Below are 21,250 nucleotides of genomic sequence, written 5' to 3'. Positions count from 1 at the left end.
CATGACCGAAAGGATAAGATCACGGGTACAAGCGGCCGAAATGAGTTTCCTCCGCCGGGTGGCGAGGCTCTCCCTTAGAGATAGGGTGAGAAGCTCTGCCATCCGGGAGGAGCTCAACGTAAAGCCGCTGCTCCTCCACATCGAGAGGAGCCAGATGAAGTGGTTCTGGCATCTGGTCAGGATGCCACCCGAACGCCTCCCTAGGGATGTGTTTAGGGCACGTCCAGCTGGTAGGAGGCCACGGGGAAGACCCAGGACACGTTGGAAAGACTATGTCTCCCGGCTGGCCTGGGACGCCTCGGGATCCCCCGGGAAGAGCTAGACGAAGTGGCTGGAGATAGGGAAGTCTGGGCTTCCCTACTTAGGCTGCTGCCCCCGCGACCCGACCTCGGATAAGCGGAAGATGATGGATGGATGGATGGATGGATGTTAATAATTTCACACATAAGTCGCTCCTGAGTATAAGTCGCACCTCCGGCCAAACTATGAAAAAAACTGTGACTTATAGTCCGAAAAATATGGTAACAGTAAAATAAGAATATAACAAGAGAAACTAGGCAGTAGTGACCATGTTATGAAAAAGTATTGCACTGTTATTGTTTTGCATCCTAGTACCCTCCTCCCCCCAGAGAGGAGTTGTACAGTCTAAAGGCGTGTGGGACAAAGGAGTTTTTTAGTCTATTAGTCCTGCACTTGGTATGAAGTACTCACATGAGTGAGTATACTCACGTATACTCGCATATCAGTCGCCTTTCTCTCCTTCTTGCATCAGTATCTTGGTTTTTAATACTCTCACATACTTTTGTGTACTGACCTGACGAGAGTAGGCTGCCACTGCTCCCGCTGATAATTTTCCCTTTGCTGCCCATGTTGGCCAGTTTGGAGGTTTTCAGCGTTCCCGTTTCGGTGAGGTCGATGGCAATCTCACTCAGACTGCGTGCGGCATGGATCTTTGACTGGACACACACACAAAAAGAGCACGTCATTAGGCGCTCGCATCTCAACCATCACTTCTAATGATGCATGCACGTGTGTGTGTGTGTGTGTGTGTGTGTGTGTGTGTGGGGTGGGGGTCTGATGACTGACCTTGCTCTGCTTGCGGTCCAGATAGAACTGGTGCTGGCTTATGGCCATGGCCCAGATGGACTTGATGAGGGCTGGACAGGCGTACCAGGTGTGCACAGCGATGCCACTATGACCAAACGTCCTCCGTGTCACAGACGCCCTACAGTAGAAGCGGACACAAGGCCTCTTTATACACACTGAATGCAAATAAAAGATCCAAAACACCAATAAAACACTCCCGAATATCGTAGCACCGCTTTGCTGGCAATAAAGTGGAATGGAGAGGCACGTATTAGAGGCTGGTGAGCTTATTTCCGCACAGCCACACACGATGCCGCCCTGTTTGCTCATCCTTATTTAAACACACACTCATGGCCAGCTCACACTAATGACAACTCCTTTCAAAGAAAACACCGCTGCTCGCCGTTTCACCCTGAATGACTGTTTTTCCTGCACGGGTACACTCCACATATGGAGCCAGGTTAAATAAATAAAGGGGAGGTCACTTTTGCTCCAAAACAGCCCCATCCTACCCACGTGAGATTTCTGTGTGGGATATTAGTGAGAGTTTTTTGGCAATTACTTGTTTCCGTGTTATTATTTTGACAAAAGAATTAAGAGTAGGGGTGTCAAACTCAAATACAGAGTGGGCCAAAATTTAAAACTGAACAAAGCCTCGGGACAAGGTTGAACAAATTAACCTTTTAATAGGGACCCAAACAAGTTTTGCATTGAATATTGAACAAGCAAGGCTTATATAACTTTATAGTCACATGCAAAATCGAGTATAAATTAATAACAATAATAACTAAAAAATATCAATTGCATATCAAATACAATTTAAATACAAATTGAATGCCTCTTTTCTATTTGCAGCCTTCTGAGGCAAACGTCAAAATAAACTTTTTCCAAAGGCTAATAATACATTTGAAAATAAAATAACAGCAAGTAGCAAGAGAAAGTGCAAAAATAAAACCTTAATTATTGCTCAGTTTGCTCCACTTATTTCCTTTAACACTGAATATGGAACAAGCAACGCTTATATAACTTAATAGTGCAAAATCAACTTAAAAAAACAAACAAAAAAACATCAATGGTATATTAAATAAAATATAAATAAAAAAATGAATGCCTCTTTTCTTTTTGCAGCCTTCTGAGGTGAATATTAACGTTAACTTTTTCCACAGGCTAATAAATTGGAAAATAAAATAAAAATGAGGTGGGCGGGGTTGGGGGGACGGGGTTTAGTGGTAGTGGGGGTGTATATTGTAGTGTCCCGGAAGAGTTAGTGGTGCAAGAGGTTCTGGGTATTTGTTCTGTTGTGTTTATGTTGTGTTACAGTGCGGATGTTCTCCCAAAATGTGTTTGTCATTCTTGTTTGGTGCGGGTTCACAGTGTGGCGCATATTTGTAACAGTGTTAAAGTTGTTTATACGGCCACCCTCAGTGTGACCTGTATGGCTGTTGACCGAGTATGCCTTGCATTCACTTATGTGTGTGTACAAGCCGCATATATTATGTGTCTTGGCCAGCAGGCCGTTTGTATGGAGGAAAAGCGGACGTGAGGACAGGTTGTAGAGGACGCTAAAGGCAGTGCTTTTAAGGCACACCCCCAATATTGTTGTCCGGGTGGAAATTCGGAGGATGGTTGCCCCGGGAGATTTTTGGGAGGGGCACTGAACTTCGGGAGTCTCCCGGGAAAATCAGGAGGGTTGGCAAGTATGAGTATTAACGGTGAATGCGGTGTTACGGCGGCGGCGCCACTGGATAATACCAGCAAGCCAGCACTATTGTTAATCTGATATTGCCTCAAGGGGCCATGTGAAATTAGACGGCAGGCCAAATTTGGCCCGCGGCCAGGGTTGGGCACCCATGAATTAGAGCCTTGTGGATTCACATCATGACACATCTGATGAAAAGGACAAGGAAAATGTTTTATTGTACTGTTGTGCAATATAGTGTAATATTTTGGTTCTGATATAAACAATATAAATGATATCCATTTGGCAGATGATAGAGCTTTTAATATATCGTCATAATGCATATTGCCGACCCATTCGAGCTGTGTCCTTAGCAGGGGTGGCGTGGCATATTTGGTAGCAGCAGCTTTTTGTAAATGCCGTTGTGTCCTTGGACAAGACACTTTGACTATGTAAAGAACTTCGAGTCTTGAGAGGAAAGCGCGATATAAATATCATTCTCTTCACGTTTGACAGCGACAAGCAGACAAAAGCGTCCTCAGCGCAAAGTAGTGTCATGTCTAGTGAGCTAGTGCAGCTTCGAAATCACTAATGCTCGTCTCCTTAGAGGCAAATAAACTGTGTTTTCTTACAGATATCATTATACATGGCGGATAAGGAATATACTACACATCGTAGAAGGATACAAGAAATCAAAGCTAGCGGCTAAGCTTGAGATCTTGAAGATAAACAGGGGTGGGCAGATACATACAAATACAGATCGTACCCATACATATTCTAGGGATATAACGATTACACTGCTTCAGTTAATCGTTTAACAGAAATGTATAAATTCCAGACAGAATGAAGTGCCCAGAACTTTAAATACAGTGGAACCTTTATTTGCGAACCCCCTCTATTTTCTAATTTTTAGATTATACATTTTTAGAGCGTGCCAAATATGCCTGTGTGCACTTCCTGTTATGTCTCTCTCTATGTGTATGTATGTATATATACATTGATGTGTATATATATATATATACATATATAAATATATATATATATATATATAGATATACATCTATATATATATACATTCATATATATATATCTATATATATATATATATACATTCATATATATATACATTCATATATATATATCTATATATATATATATATATATATTCATATATAGATATATATATTCATATATATATATATATTCATATATATATATATGTATATATTCATATATATATATTCATATATATATTCATATATATATATATATACACACACACACACACACACACACACACACACACACACACACACACACACACACACACACACACACACACACACACACACACACACACACACACACACACATATATATGTATATACAATACAGGCCAAAAGTTTGGACAAACCTTTTCATTCAATGTGTTTTCTTTATTTTCATGACTGTTTACATTGTAGATTGTCACTGAAGGCATCAAAACTATGAATGAACACATGTGGAGTTACGTGCTGCGAAATAACTGATAACATGTTTTATATTCTAGTTTCTTCAAAATAGCCACCCTTTTCTCCGATTACTGCTTTGCACACTCTTGGCATTCTCTCGATGAGTTTCAAACACACCTGGGAAGTATAAACCATTTCAGGTGACTCCCTCTTAAAGCTCAAACATGTTTTCAGTTAGTTCACCTATTTTTCAGTTATTTCACCTATGTGTTTCCATAGTTTTGATGCCTTCAGTGACAATATACAATGTAAATAGTCATGAAAATAAAGAAAACACACTGAATGAGAAGGTGTGTCCAAACTTTTGGCCTGTACTGCAAATATAGTAAAAAGGAAATGAGGAAATAATTAAAATATTTCATTGATATTGTTACATCGCCAACCTGTGAATGTATCTGATTATAATTGTTTCAAAAAAACTAAATCATTTTAATGATCTGGATAATTTTAGGCATCAATATCAGCGTTGGTATGTCCCTGTAACTACTTGGTATAGGATCGTTATCCAAATTTGTAGTATCGCCCAAAACAAATTTTAAGTATCCAAACAACAGAACACTGAGTGCTTATTACATTTTAACAGACGTGTAGATACAAACATCACAACAGAGAGTAACCAAGTAGATGTATAGTCAGTTTCATAAAACAACTGGAAATAACACAATGTGTTACGGCAGTGGTTCTCAACCTTTTTTTAGTAATGGCCTGTGAACATTTTTTTTAATTCAAGTACCCCCTAATCAGAGCAAAGTATTCTTGGTTGAAAAAAAGAGATACAGAAGTAAAATAAAGCACTATGTCATCAGTTTCTTATTTATTAAATTGTATAACAGTGCAAAATATTGCTAATTTGTAGTGGTCTTTCTTGAACTATTTGGAAAAAAAGATGCAAAAATAACTAAAAATTTGTTGAAAAATAAACAAGTGATTCAATTATAAATAAAGATTTCTACACATAGAAGTAATCATCAACTTAAAGTGCCCTCTTTGGGGATTGTAATAGTGATCCATCTGGATTCATTAACTTAATTCTAAACTTTTCTTCACAAAAAATCCATCTTTAACATCAATATACCTGTATATGGAACATGTCCACAAAAAAATCTAGCTGTCAACACTGAATATTGCATTGTTGCATTTCTTTTCACAGTTTATGAACTTACATTCATATTTTGTTGAAGTATTATTCAATAAAAATATTTATTAAGGATTTTTGAATTGCTGCTATTTTTAGAATATTTAAAAAAACTCACATACAACTCCCTTGGCATAATGTCAAGTACCCACAGGGGTACGCGTACCCCCATTTGAGAACCACTGTGTTACGGTATATGTCAGCAACTAAATTTTTAGACTTTTTAACTCATTTTGAAATGGTTCCATTTATCATTCATATGCCACATAATGATATATATTGTTATCGCAGAGGGCTGCAAAATACATTGAGATATACATTTTAGACCAGATCGCCCATCCTTAGTTGTTACCAGGCTAGAGGAATTTTGCCACCTTCTAAATATTACCTGGAAATAATTATTTGTGAAGCAGTGTTATTTAATAGTCCTGAATCAATCAATACAGTACAATGAGTACATGATGACCTTGCCTCCACATTGCGTTAAATTGATCAGTCTTTGTCATAAATCTACCTCCTGGGGTCGTGAACTTCCACGGAGAACTTCTTCTCTCTGAAGTAAAGGTTCTCCAGTTGACGCCATTGGAACACCTGAGGTTTAAAGGGAAAAAAAATAGTTTGAATAGAAAAACACAATCTGCACAGTTTTGTTAAAGTGGATGAAAAGACAGACGCTCACAAAGTGGAGGGTAACTCCCCAAGTAAGAAACGGATAGTCCTGTCTACAGCAGATCCCTTTGCTTGATCACAAAGATATATTCCTTAGCGTGTGCGTTAAATCCTTGTCGACTTGCTCGCCGTTCACAATCTATAGGCGCGCTCAGTGAAAGTGTGTAAAGTTTCCTCCTCTCCGGTAACATTACTGGAAGGGGGGGCATTTAGGATTCCCTTCCTTCTGACCCCTCCTCCATCCTTTAGGGACTGTGTTTCCTGCCCGATGGTTGGGAGAAGTATGTGTGTGCAAAATAGAGAGTCCAGGGGAGGAGTGATGAAGAGTTCTGTACCCTCTCTGCACCTCGTACAATTCAAGTGCCCTTGCTTTGTTTGATCAGAGCTTGGCGCACACATAAACACACCGCCTGAGTCTGTTTCTCGTTAGGGAGAGGTAGCACAGCCAAACTGTATTGGAACACTAGTGGTGCCACTTCCTAAACTTGTAACGCACACGGAATAAAGATTTTAAAAAATGTAAGGCTAAAAAAAAAAAAGAAAAAACATGTAAACAATCTTGAAGACTCGGTGTTGCCAGGATATGGCAAGAGCCTGGGCAACAATGGACAGATAGGAAATGGGACAAGGAGGAGGGGTACATGGTGATGGGATTGACATAAACACAGTCTAATGTACGTGTACTATGCACCACTGATGTTAGTGTACTATGCACCAGTAATGTTAGTGTACTATGCACCAGTAATGTTAGTGTACTATGCACCAGTAATGTTAGTGTAATATGCATGACTAATATATGTGTACTATGCACGAGTAATGTTAGTGTACTATGCATGAGTAATGCTAATGTACTATGAATGAGTAATGTTAGTGTACTATGCACGAGTAATGTTAGTGTACTATGCACGAATAATGTTAGTGTACTATGCATGAGTAATGTTAGTGTACTATGCATGAGTAATGATAGTGCACTACGCATGAGTAATGTTAGTGTACTATGCATGAGTAATGTTAGTGCACTATGTATGAGTAATGATAGTGCACTACGCATGAGTAATGTTAGTGTACTATGCATGAGTAATGTTAGTGTACTATGCACGAGTAATGTTGGTGTACTATGCATGAGTGATGTTAGTGAACTATGCATGAGTATGTTAGAGTAGTATGCATGAGTAATGTTAGTGTACTATGCATGAGTAATGTTAGTGTACTATGCACAAGTAATGTTAGTGTAGTATGCACGAGTAATGTTAGTGTACTATGCACTAGTAATGTTAGTGTACTATGCATGAGTAATGTTAGTGTACTATGCACGAGTAATGTTAGTGTACTATGCACGAGTAATGTTAGTGTACTACTCATGAGTAATGTTAGTGTACCACTCATGAGTAATGTTAGTGTACTATGCATCAGTAATGTTTGTGTACTATGCATGAGTAATGATAGTGTACTACGCATGAGTAATGTTAGTGTAATACGCACAAGTTATCTATATGTACTATGCATGAGTAATGTTAGTGTACTAAGCACAAGTAATCTATGTCTACTACTAATGAGTAATGTTAGTGTACTATGTACGAGTAATCTATGTGTACTATGCACGAGTAATGTTAGTGTACTATGCATGAGTAATGTTAGTGTACTACACATGAGTAATATTAGTGTACTACGCATGAGTGTGGACGTCTCAGAAAAGGAAAGTGTGCTCTCATCAAATCTTGCTGCGGCGAGCACTCTCAATGGAGTGTGAAGCGCTAATGTAGCATGGTGCTAAATATAGCAGCTGGGACGATAGTGAGGGACTGTGTGTGTGTGTGTTCTGTAAATAGCTATGGAGATAAGAGACATTTATAATTGTGTTCAGGCACGAGATATTTGCAGTTTGTGCTGACAGATGCGTTCTTAAAGTTAGCCAAACTCCGTCTTTGAAAACTGGGAGTTGTGCACATGCATGCTATAAATCCTTTAACCCAACAAACTGAAATGCACACATAATGGAACAAACGCGTACATGCAGTGGCTGTGACCGGTAATTATTCATTATGCTCGTATCCTGAACGTGAAAAAACCACGTGTGTGACATAATATTGTTGGAGCTGAAAAGGTCAGATCTGATAGAGCTCTTTTCTTCAGTCGAATGGAGATTAGAAAAAGAATAGTTTTTAAATAGCCTGGGCTGCAGCAGGGTGGAGTATTTTCCTTTATAGAACTAGACTCCATGTGGTGAGGGGCGGCAAGGGGGTTTGGGCGTGTAAACCATATTCGTCAAGGCAAAGCCCATTTACTCTTCCTGTTGTTTGTATAGGACTGTGCCATTTTGGAGGGATGACATTCTGTATCTGGAAAAAAAAAAAAAGAACCGGCTCTTATGTGAGCGGCTCAAGCAAGTGGGTGGGTACTCCAGATGTTCTGCAGAAAATGAAATCATACGCTGTGTTAGCCTTATGTCAGTCCCTCAACAGACCTGTCCGAATTAATGTGTCCAAACTAGGGCTGGGCGATATATCGATATATCGTGGGTTTGTCTCTGCGATATAGAAAATGACTATATCGTGATATTCGAGTAGACGTTGCTTTTAGCTGTGAGCATTACATTAGATGCGTTTCTCACTCTTTCTTGTCTCTCCTTCTCACAGAGACTTAAAACAATCGCACCTTCTTACATAGGTCACATACTGTTGCGTCGTACGTCCTCGCTGAGCAGGGAGGTAGCAGCGTGGGTAACATTAGCTGTGATGCTGGCGGAGTGGTGCGAGTGGTAATACGAGAGAAAGAAGGTGCAAATCTGGTGACAAAGTAAGGAAGAATTAATTCCTAAGAAAAAGAGCATTGGGTCCATCGTCTGGCGGTGGTTTGGCTTCAAGCGGGAATATGTCGAACAAGTATGCGGCAAAAGCGTTGCTACAAAAAGTAGCACCTACTGCTAATTTGTAGCATCATTTGAAAAGTCACCCGCTAGAGAATGAAGAGTGCTTGAAACTCCTCATGTCAATATCTCCGTTCGGTGCCACACTAACAAAATGCTGAAGCAACTATTCCCAGATCAACACTGTATGAAAAAATTAGTCAACAACAGAAGGAGATAACGTCCACTGGAACCTACCATATTGCGAAGGACATAAATCATTTGATTTCCAAATAGGCAGCTAATTTTTATTTGACACTTATTGAAATATCTTGTGTGACATCATGCACGAAAGTGTACTTTATTTGTTTTGAACTATTATAGTGGCGTTCTGTACAAAAAGTACACTTTAATTTACTGTTATTTTGACATGTCATCTTAGTGACATCGTGCACAAAAGTGCACTCATAGCTTGTTTTAAAATACCTCTGACACTCTTGCACTTTTTGTTTTGAAATTACATGAATGTTTGTCCTATTGCTTAATAACTGTTTATTAAAAACAGTTTTGGTAAATTGACTTATTTGTGATTTCCCTCTCTGCATGAAAGTTTAAAATGAGCATATATTAATTAAGTATGAACAAGAATGTTTTAATGTAGACACATAGAATCGTCATCAAGGCTTAGGCAAAATATCGAGATATTAATAGAAGGCCATATCGCCCAGCCCGAGTTGAAACACCCTACATGATGCATCGGAATCTTTTGTGCCGTGTGTATTACGTGTGGTCTGCGGTAAACTAAGGCAGTGAAGTAGTTTAACATCCCCAAATAACAACCATAAAATTAAAGTAATTAAACCCACCATGAGCCTATTACACAGCACAACTACAGTCCCTTAGTAACTTATTAATGATAATTTAAAACACACTTTAGTCGAACTGTGGGAAAAGACAGTAAATTGGGCCCAAAACATCTCGTAGGTGTATAACTAAATCAGCCTTTTGAGAGAAGTAGCAAACATGTGATGTCAGGGCGAATCTGTGTTTACTGGTGTGGGACCGGCTAATGGGAAACACCTTCCTCTACTAGAGAATATTTCACAGCAAAAGAACACTTGACACCCACACAGCTTCTTTTCTCAGCCTAAATACAAAATTTGTTCAGCGTAATTTAGTCAGTGTGGTCTTCAGAGTCAAGGTCTTCAGAGTACAATGAATCGTGCATGCTGAGGGTGCCCAGGCTGATGATTCCACAACAAATTGTTACTGGTGAATATGTTTCTACTAGTTAGTTTTTTCTATTAAAAAAACATATTTCTTTTACATTTAAATGATCATCAAATGATTATCAAAACTTATACAGACGTTTGACATTAACTTAAATGTTGACTTTCTTTTTATACTTGTATGACAGTGACTTTACCAAAGTGGTACTTAAAATATTGCCCGTACAATAGGGCTGGGCGATCTAGAAAATGACTATATCGTGATATTCGAGTATACATTCTCACGCAGTTGCTTTTAGCTGTGGGCATTACACTGCATGCGTTTCTCACTCTTTCTTGTCTCTCCTTCTCACAGAGACTTAAAACAAGCGCACCTTCTTACATACGTGTGCAACGTCACACGCTGCCGCGGAGCAGACAGGTAGCGACATAGGTAACGTTAGCTGTGATGCTAACGGTGCGGTGCAGGTGGTAATACGAGAGAGAGAAGGTGCCAATCTGTTAACAAATGAAGGAAGAATTAAATCCCAAGAAAAACAGTACGGGCTCCATCGTCTGGCGGTGGTTTGGCTTCAAGCGGGAAGATGTCAAACGATTATGCGCCAAAAGCGTTGCTACAAAAAGTATTACCTACTGAAAATTTGTAGCATTATTTGAAAAGTCACCCGCTAGAGCAGGGGTAGGGAACCTATGGCTCTAAAGCCAGATGCTGCTCTTTTGATGACTGCATCTGGCTATCAGATAAATCTTAGCTGACATTGCCTAACACGATAAGTAATTAATAATTCTGCTGGTAATCACAGTGCTAAAAATAACGTTCAAATTATAAAACATTTTCCTGCATTTTAATCCAACCATCCGTTTTCTATCGCATCTGTTCAAGATGTCGCATTAATGGTAATAAGTACCGTATTTTTCGGATTATAAATCGCTCCGGAGTATACGCCGCACTGGCCGAAAATGCATAATAAAGAAGTAAAAAAACAAATATACATCGCATTTTTGGGGGAAATTTATTTGATAAAATCCGACACCGGGCTTCACGGTGGCAGAGGGGTTAGTGCGTCTGCCTCACAATACGAAGGTCCTGCAGTCCTGGGTTCAAATCCAGGCTCGGGATCTTTCTGTGTGGGGTTTGCATGTTCTCCCCGTGAATGCGTGGGTTCCCTCCGGGTACTCTGGCTTCCTCCCACTTCCAAAGACATGCACCTGGGGATAGGTTGATTGGCAACACTAAATTGGCCCTAGTGTGTGAATGTGAGTGTGAATGTTGTCTGTCTATCTGTGTTGGCCCTGCGATGAGGTGGCGACTTGTCCAGGGTGTACCCCGCCTTCCGCCCGATTGTAGCTGAGATAGGCGCCAGCGCCCCCCGCGACCCCAAAAGGGAATAAGCGGTAGAAAATGGATGGATGGAAAATCCGACACCAAGAATAGACATTTGAAAGGCAATTTAAAATATATAAAGAATAGTAAAGTGTACGTTATATGACGCATAAATAACCAACGGAGAGAGAGAGAGAGAGAGAGAGAGAGAGAGAGAGAGAGAGAGAATAGAAGATTAAAATAAAATTTAAAAAATCGGTCTTAGCCTGGGCCCTGGAGTGGGGGTGCAGACTGAAGCCAATGGAAAAAAAACAAAAAAAACCTCATAGCCATAGTACACACCCCTCTTACATGTGTGTAAGAGGGAAACATCTAACATCAAAGAACACAGAGGACATTAAAGACATTAAAGCAGCAGATACAACCAGACACTTCTACATACAGCTATGAATAAAAAGTAAAAGAAAGATATACACTGTGATGGCCTCTGCGGTGTTCCACGCCATCGTCCGCTGGGGTGGAGGGAGCATGGCCAGAGACAGAAGCAGACCCAACAAAGCAACCAAGACAGCCGACTCCACTCTCGGCCAGTGTCCAGTCCGCATGGATGAGCGAGGATACGTCCAAGGTGACTGAGGTGTCCGACACCTGCTCACCCAGTCGAGACACCGCGAAGCCTCTCCGTCCCAGCGCTCAGTGCTAGCTCCGCAGCCCTGTCCCCTCATCCGCACCTCCTCCAGTCCCTCCAAACTCCGCAGCCCTGTCCCCTCATCCGCACCTCCTCCAGTCCCTCCAAACTCCGCAGCCCTGTCCCCTCATCCGCATCTCCTCCAGTCCCTCCAAACAGACTCTGGTGTGGCAGAGACCCAGCAGCTGGTCTCCATGGCCAAAAGGCTCCCGGGAGGCAGATCCAGAAGTCCACAAAAAAAGCACCACAGAGGTCACGAAAGTGCCACCCCTTGTCACACAGTCCCAAAGGGTCCCGGACCAAAATGCAAAAAAATATAATAACACATGAAAACAAGAGGGAAACACAAAAGGATGACACAAGAGCACAGAGCTCCTGCCTACAGCAGCCACTACAGCAGCGCCATCCTGGAAAAAAAAATAATAATAAAAAAAAAAGGTTCCCGACCCCTGCGCTAGAGAATGAAGAGTGCATGAAACTCTTCATGTCAGCATGTCCGTTCGGTACCACACCCACAAAATGCCAAAGCAACTATTTCCAGATCAACGCCGTATGAAAAAAATAGTCAACAACAGAAAAAGATAACGCCCGCAGGAACCTACCACATTGCGAAGGACATATAATATTTGATATGCAGCTAATTTTTTTGTGACACTTATTGAAATATCTTGTGTGACATCAAGCACAAAAGTGCACGTTATTTGTTTTAAACTATTGTAGTGGTATTCCGTACAAGAAGTGCACTTTAATTTAGTGTTGTTTTGATATGTTATCTTAGTGACATTATGCGCAAAAGTGCACTCATAGCTTGTTTTAAAATGTCTCTGACTATCTTGCACTTTGTTTTGGAAATTACATGAATGTTTGTGCCATAACTGTTTAATAAATACAGTTTTGGAAAATTAACTTAAATGTGATTTCCCTCTTTGCATGAAAGTTTAAAATGAGCATATATTAATGCAGTCTGAACAAGAATGTTTTAATGTAGACACATAGAATCATCATACTGCTGTGATTATATGCATCAAGTGTTCATTCAGGGCTATGGCAAAATATCGAAATATATATAGTGTATCGCGACATGGCCTAAAAATATTGAGATATTAATAAAAGGCCATATCACCCAGCCCTACTGTACAATGAATATTAATTTTATGATGGCAACAGTTTGACCCTGGAACTGATATTTTGAATTATAGCAGTCTCGTTACTGCTCTTAATTGTTTCCGGACATGACCGCGACAAATGAATTCCCGCAAATTACAAACCCCATTTCCATATGAGTTGGGAAAATGTGTTGGATGTAAACATAAACAGAATACAATGATTTCCAAATCCTTTTCAGCAAATATTCAATTGAATGCACTACAAAGACAAGATATTTGATGTTCAAACTCATAACATTTTTTTTTTTTGCAAATAATAATTAACTTTGAATTTCATGGCTGCAACACGTGCCAAAGTAGTTGGGAAAGGGCATGTTCACCACTGTGTTACATCACCTTTTCTTTTAACAACACTCAATAAACGTTTGGGAACTGAAGAAACTAATTGTTGAAGCTTTGGAAGTGGAATTTTTTCCCATTCTTGTTTTATCAATCAATCATCAATCAATGTTTACTTATATAGCCCTATGTAGAGCTTCAGTCGTTCAACAGTCCGGGGTCTCCGCTATCGTATTTACCGCTTCATAATGTCCCACACATTTTCGACGGGAGACCGGTCTGGACTACAGGAAGGCCAGTCATAGTACCCGCACTCTTTTACTACGAAGCCACGCTGTTGTAACACGTGGCTTAGCATTGTTTTGCTGAAATAAGCAGGGGCGTCCATGATAACGTTGCTTGGATGGCAACATATGTTGCTCAAAACCTGTTTGTACCTTTCAGCATTATGGGGGCCTTCACAGATGTGTAAGTTACCCCTGCCTTGGCCACTAATACACCCCCATACCATCACAGATGCTGGCTTTTCAACTTTGCGCCTAGAACTGTCGGGATGTTCTCTTCCTCTTTGGTCACCGACATCCACAGTTTCCAAAAACAATTTCAAATGTGGACTCATCAGACCACAGAACACTTTTCTACTTTGCATAAGTCCATCTTAGATGATATCGGGCCCAGAGAAGCCGGTGGCGTTTCTGGATGTTGTTGATAAATGGCATTTGCTTTGCATATTAGAGCTTTAACTTGCACTTATAGATGTAGCGACAAACTGTATTTAGTGATAGTGGTTTTCTAAAAGTTTTCCTGAGCTCATATCCTTTAGAGATTGATGTCGGTTTTTGATACAAAGCCGTCTGAGGGATCGAAGGCCACGGTCATTCAATGTTGGTTTCTGGCCATGCCGCTTATGTGGAGTGATTTCTCCAGATTCTGTGAATCTTTTGATGATATTATGGACCGTAGATGTTGAAATCCCTAAATTTCTCGCAATTGCACTTTGAGAAACGTTCAGTTCTGTACAAAGGGGTGTACCTCGCCCCATCCTTTCTTGTGAAAGACTGAGCATTTTTGGGAAGCTGTTTTTATACCCAATCCTGGCCCTCACCTGTTCCCAATGAGCCTGCACACCTGTTGGATGTTCCAAATAAGTGTGTGATGAGCATTCCTCAACTTTATCAGTATTTATTACCACCTTTCCCAACTTCTTTGTCACGTGTTGCTGGCATCAAATTCAAAAGTTAATGATTATTTGCACACAAAAAAAAGTTTACCAGTTTGAAAATCAAATACGTTGTCTTTGTTGCATATTCAACTGAATATGGGTTGAAAATGATTTGCAAATCATTGTATTCCGTTTGTATTTACATCTAACACAATTTCCCAACTCATATGGAAATGGGGTTTGTATATTCTAATAATTATTCCATATTTATAATTGCATTTATCATTCAACTCAATGTATTATTTTTGAATATTAATTGAATTTTATATTATAATAATAATGATAATGAAAAAATGCAAATCCATCCATCCATCCATCCATTTTCTACTGCTTATTCCCTTTGGGGTTTCAGGGGGCGCTGGTGCCTATTAAAAACGCAAATCAATAATTATAAATCTAATATTTTCAAAGCTAGGGCATAAAAAATATTCCAAATAGGTTATTATGAGAGACCTCCAGACATGAAATATTAGCCTTGAGATTATTTGAATCCAATGTAGTAATGCTGTATGAGGCTGAGCCAATCAGTAGCCACGATACTGAACAGCACCTTGAATGGTTTGGTCTCCTATAGTGACCAATACTACAGTGATATTGATATTTTTAGTTTATTTCGCCATGTTTATGCTTAGCATTGCTTAATTTAGGACCCAAACATATATAAATTATACTTTAAAAAAGATTCAATGTGGTGAAGCTGCATTATTTGAAGCTTCATGTGGCAAGGGTCGACTGTAACATGATTTCCTATGGGAAAATTGTTGTGAGGAAGAAGGGGGTATGTGCAGGTCAGCGCTGAGGCTTAACCGACCAGCAGCTCATACTGGCTGTTGCTATGGTAACTGTAATGCTTGATAAGTCACCAATGCAGGAATGCTGTATACTGCTTCTGCTCTCCCTTGCTGGCTGACAGCCCATCTCCCTCAAGTTTCCTGTTGACTTTTTCTTGAAGAAAAGCTACAAACTGTCTTTATTCACTCTGCCAACCTATATGTGATATGCAAGAACCAAAACCACATTAAGGGTTTGAAATCATCTAATTTTCATTTGAACCTACAATTAACTTCAACCCAATTTAACCTCTTAAAACTACAGCTTCAACCTGACTTAGCTTCTCACAGTAATAAAAGCATGCCTTGATGACTACTGGCAGCAAACAGGAAAGCAGCGGTAGACAGGATGTATTAGTCAGGATGGCAAGTTCTTAGCTCAGTCCAGTTCCTGTGGAAGTATATACATTTTCATGGGGTCTTAAGAGTGTGTTGGTGGCCGTTCAGTACGCAAAGATGCTGTTAAACCTATTAACACCCTGTCAGAGCGTCAGTGATCAATGCCCCATAACCAGTAGGAGCCAAAGGTGACTGAAGAAATAAGTGTGCGGATGCTAAACATCTCCAGACACTGGCATTTGTCAGAGTTGTTCTCCAACACATGGTCTTAGTCACCGTTGGAATAGTAACACAGTGGTGACTATTGACTTAAACAAGTTGAAAAACTTATTCGGGTGTTACCATTTAGTGGTCAATTGTACGGAATATGTACTGAACTGTGCAATCTACTAATAAAAGTTTCAATCAATCGATCAATTGAGTCAAGAGAGGGTACTACACAATAAAATGACCCAAATTCCTATTTGCAAAGACATCCAAACTAAATACATATATAGTATGAGTATGTATTGTTTTGATATTAAAGTAAAGGAGATAATATGATGGTTATTGTACATTTGAAAACGTAAACATCTTTGCTACTGGATGAGAGTAAAGAGGCGGTTCGTTTAGTGTGTTTTGTGGTAAAGGCTAAGTGTAAACAGTGCTAAATTGGTCATGTTTGTGTTTTGTTATTAGTTACCACTATATGAAATAAAAGATGATTAATAGAGATGTCTGATAATATCGGACTGCCGATATCCGCTGATAAATGCTTTAAAATGTAATATCGGAAATGATTGGTATTGGTCTCAAAAAGTAAAATGTATCACTTTTTAAAAAGCCGCTGTACGGAGTTGTACACGGACGTAGGGAAAAGTAGAGAGCAGTTGTGTCTCCCAGTGATACCTGCCAACCCTCCCGGTTTTCCTGGGGGACTCACAAATTTCGCACACTTGGTCAACAGCCATACACGTCACACTGAGGGTGGCCTTATAAACAACTTTAACACTGTTACAAATATGCGTCACACTGTGAACCCACACCAAACAAGAATGATCAACACGTTTCAGGAGAACATCTGCACCGTAACACAACATAAACACAACAGAACAAATACCCAGTACCCCTTGCAGCACTAACTCTTCCGGGACGCTACAATATACAACCCCCCAACCCCGCCCACCTCAACCTCCTCATGCTCTCTCAGGGAGAGCATGTCCCAAATTCCTTTGTGACTTCAATAATAAATATGGCAGTGCCATGTTGGCATTTTTTTCCATAATTTGAGTTGATTTATTTTGTAAAACCTTTTGACATTGTTTAATGCATCACAACAAAATTAGGCATAATAATGTGATAATTCCACGACTGTATACATTGGTATCGGAATATGTAATTAAGAGTTGGACAATATCGGAATGTCGATAAAAGCCATTATCGGACATCTCTAATAATTAATGTTGCACACTTTAAACACTTTTTGAAGCTGTGGCTTTGACAGTCATCTCACCTTCCTGGGCTTGACTCTGTCCTGATGGTCATACTGAAAAATGCCTTTATAGCTCAGGCCCAGCCACCAAGGGATCCCCTGCTTATCCTAACACAAAATACATATATACAATATAAAACATCACATGTGAGCATGGGGAGGGGTTGACATCACATGAAATAATGCCAGCAAATATCCTTGACTCCCAAAGACCCAAACTGCCTACTTGCAAATCCAGCATGAAAAACAACATATGTGGTGAAAAGTGGGGGGAAAAAGAAGGAAGGGTAGTAAAATTGTACCTTTACGGCGTAGTAATGTACTCCATATGTGGGAAGGGACTCGACAATGCTCATATAGCTGTGAGGAGGAGACAGACAACACGTGTGAGACTTTCGCAGAATACCGTCATAGTCCAAAGTGATGGAGACACGTCGAGGCTTACTTTACAATGGCCTGCCCTCTGGACTGCCCATTGAGCTTCTTGTAGTGTTCTATGACCCGCTCCTCACTGGGAGAGAGGAAGGTATGATTAGGTAGGTGAGAGAAGAGGGCCATGAAGATATGTGGTTGGTCACTCACCAGTAGGCAAGGGATGGGTGCTCCTTTAGGGCCTGGGTGGGCAGAGCAGGCAGCTTTTTCAGGTCAGACCTGGTTGCATCATTACTAGGAAGGAACAGGGCTCGGTTATGTTGAACGACATTAGTGTTAGATCCACAGAATGGTTCAAAGAGCTTTTAAGTAAGTCTGTTACATTTGGAAGCACTACTTTAAATCAAGTTCGAATGACAGCTCTTTGTTATGGAAACTGAAGAGTTCAACATGCAGGCAGTTGGAGACGAGGAAGAATCAAGTAACAAAGAAATAATAAAGCGTATTTTATATACAAACCCCGTTTTCATATATGAGTTGGGAAATTGTGTTGGATGTAAATATAAACGGAATACAATGATTTGCAAATTGTTTTCAACCCATATTTAGTTGAATATGCTACAAAGACAACGTACTTGATGTTCAAACTGATAAACATTTTATTTTTTTTTTGCAAATAATCATTAACTTTAGTTTTGATACCAGCAACACGTGACAAAGAAGTTGGGAAAGGTGGCAATAAACACTGATAAAGTTGAGAAATGCTCATCAAACACTTATTTGGAACATTCCACAGGTGTGCAGGCTAATTGGGAACAGGTGGGTGCCATGATTGGGTATAAAAACAGCTTCCCAAAAAAACCTCAAGTCTTTCACAAGAAAGGATGGGGCAAGGTACACCCCTTTGTCCACAACTGCGTGAGCAAATAGTCAAACAGTTTAAGAACAACATTTCTCAAAGTGCAATTGCAAACAATTTAGGGATTTCAACATCTACAGTCCATAATATCATCAAAAGGTTCAGATGGACTGATGCAAAGTGGAAAAGTGTTCTGTGGTCTGACGAGTCTACATTTCAAATCCGGACCAAAGGGGAAGCGAACCATCCAGACTGTTATCGACGCAAAGTTCAAAAGCCAGCATCTGTGATGGTATGGGGGTGCATTAGTGCCCAAGGCATGGGTAACTTACACATATGTGAAGGCACCATTAATACTGAAAGGTACATACAGGTTTTGGAACAACATATGCTGCCATCTAAGCGCCGTCTTTTTCATGGACGCCCCTGCTTATTTCAGCAATACAATGCCAAGCCACATTCAGCACGTGTTACAACAGCGTGGCTTCATAAATAAAGAGTGCAGGTACTTTCCTGGCCCGCCTGCAGTCCAGACCTGTCTCCCATCGAAAATGTGTGGCGCATTATGAAGCGTTAAATACGACTGTTGAACGACTGAAGCTCTACATAAAACAAGAATGGGAAATAATTCCACTTTCAAAGCTTCAACAACTAGTTTCCTCAGTTCCCAAACTTTTATTGAGTGTTGTTAAAAGAAAATGTGATGTAACACAGTGATGAACATGCCTTTTCCAAACTATTTTGGCACCTGTTGCCATTCTAAGTTAATTAATATTTGCAAAAAAAAAATACAAGTTTATGAGTTTGAACATCAAATATCTTGTCTTTGTAGTGCAGGGGTCTGCAACCTGCGGCTCCAGAGCCGCATGCGGCTCTTTAGCGCCGCCCTAATGGCTCTGTGGAGCTTTTTCAAAAATATATGAAAAATGGAAATGATGAGGGGGAAAAACATGTTTTTTTGTTTTAATTTGGTTTCTGTAGGAGGACAAACATGACACAAACCTCCCTAATTGCTATAAAGCGCACTGTTTGTATTAAACATGCTTCACTGATTCGAGTATTTGGAGAGCGACGTTTTGTCCTACTAATTTTGGCCGTCCTTGAACTCACCCTAGTTTGTTTACATGCATAACTTTCTCCCACTTTCTAGGACGTTTTTTATGCCACTTCTTATTCTGCCTCATTTTGTCCACCAAACTTATAACGTTGCGCATGTATGCACAAAGGTGAGTTTTGTTGATGTTATTGACTTGTGTGGAGTGTGCTAATCAGACATATTAAGTCACTGCATGACTGCAAGCTAATCAATGCTAACATGCTATTTAGGCTAGCTGTATGTACATATTGCATCATTATGCCTCATTTGTTGGTATATTTGAGCTCATTTAGTTTCCTTTAAGTCCTCATAATTCAATTTATATCTCATGACACACTATCTGTATGTAATATGGCTTTTAATTTTTTGCGGCTCCAGACAGATTTGTTTTTCTATTTTTGGTCCAATATGGCTCTTTCAACATTTTGGGTTGCCCACCCCTGTTGTAGTGCATTCAATTGAATATTGGTTCAAAAGGATTTTCAAATCATTGTATTCCCTTTATATTTACATCCAACACAATTTCCCAACTCATATGGAAACGGGGTTTGTAAATTTGGACGCACTACTTTAACTCAAGTTCGAATGACAGCTCTTTGTTACGGAGACTGAGGAGTTCAACATGCAGGCAGTTGGAGACGAGGAAGAATCAAGTAACAAAGAAATAACAAAGCGTATTTTACATAGATTAAAAAGGAAAAGGAGCAGACACGGAAGAGGGAAAGACACAAAGAGAGCCAAAGAAACTTGGTCCGAGACGCCGCTTTCAGACCGCTGTTGGCAAGAGGTCATGAAACCTCGATCTAATCCAGGAGTCTGTCTGCCAAGCCCCAGAGAATTGGGGGAAGCCCTTGGAACACGGCCGTTCAAGAGCTTAAAGAGCTCCCAGCAACAGTCTGCACGGCTGTTCTTTAATGTGTGAACTGTTGATGGCTAACGAAGAGCTGGCACATGACTATTTTATCACCTTCTAAATGCACATTTTCAAGGTCATAGTCGAGCACTTGCAAGAATTTTGATGGTTACAGCTGTTGTTGATTACACGTTTGCACCAATGTTATCTGATATATTTGACTAAATGTTTTTTAAATCATCCTTTTATTCTAGTGCAGTGTTTCAAGAGATAAAACATTGATATTCTCTTTTGTTGCCTGTTAATTAACAATTCATTTTTTAAATTACATTTCTATATTTATCCATACTTTACAAATCTTCTTTTTTCTTAAATTAATTTTCTTTCTTTTAAATGACAAAGTGTAAGCAAACAAAATATTGTCAACATGCAAAATATGATATGTGGGAATTATCAGTAATACATAGGATTAGATCAACTCTACTTCTTCCTGCTCCTTTTTAGACACTTTGAATTGGGCAACTGTAACCACTTGATGTTTTTTAATGTAACTTGTCAATCATTGTCTGAAACGCATCGCACATAACATACCGTATCA

General features: G+C 39.8%; 1 protein-coding gene across 8 annotated transcripts in view; it reads right to left on the bottom strand.

Moving 5' to 3' along the window:
• The window catches only part of LOC133562911 (FERM domain-containing protein 4A-like), a 182,992-nt gene that overhangs the window by 29,928 nt on the left and 131,814 nt on the right, over window positions 1-21,250 (bottom strand). For 4 of the 8 annotated variants that reach the window (XM_061916742.1, XM_061916741.1, XM_061916737.1 and 1 more), the window contains exons 8-14: window positions 18,055-18,138; window positions 17,918-17,983; window positions 17,775-17,832; window positions 17,494-17,580; window positions 5,926-6,001; window positions 1,087-1,229; window positions 816-956 (exon numbers count right to left, since the gene is read on the bottom strand). In XM_061916742.1, coding sequence (XP_061772726.1) covers window positions 816-956; window positions 1,087-1,229; window positions 5,926-6,001; window positions 17,494-17,580; window positions 17,775-17,832; window positions 17,918-17,983; window positions 18,055-18,138 — 655 coding nt within the window. Of the gene's footprint in view, window positions 1-814; window positions 957-1,086; window positions 1,230-5,924; window positions 6,002-17,493; window positions 17,581-17,774; window positions 17,833-17,917; window positions 17,984-18,054; window positions 18,139-21,250 lie in introns of all 8 variants that reach the window. The other 4 variants (XM_061916744.1, XM_061916740.1, XM_061916739.1 and 1 more) reach the window with 3 other exon arrangements.

The sequence above is a fragment of the Nerophis ophidion genome, linkage group LG12 (assembly GCF_033978795.1).
Source record: "Nerophis ophidion isolate RoL-2023_Sa linkage group LG12, RoL_Noph_v1.0, whole genome shotgun sequence".
NCBI classification, from domain to species: Eukaryota; Metazoa; Chordata; class Actinopteri; order Syngnathiformes; family Syngnathidae; genus Nerophis; species Nerophis ophidion.
Note: the sequence above shows the minus strand (reverse complement) of the source record. Positions and strands in the feature narration are given on the sequence as shown.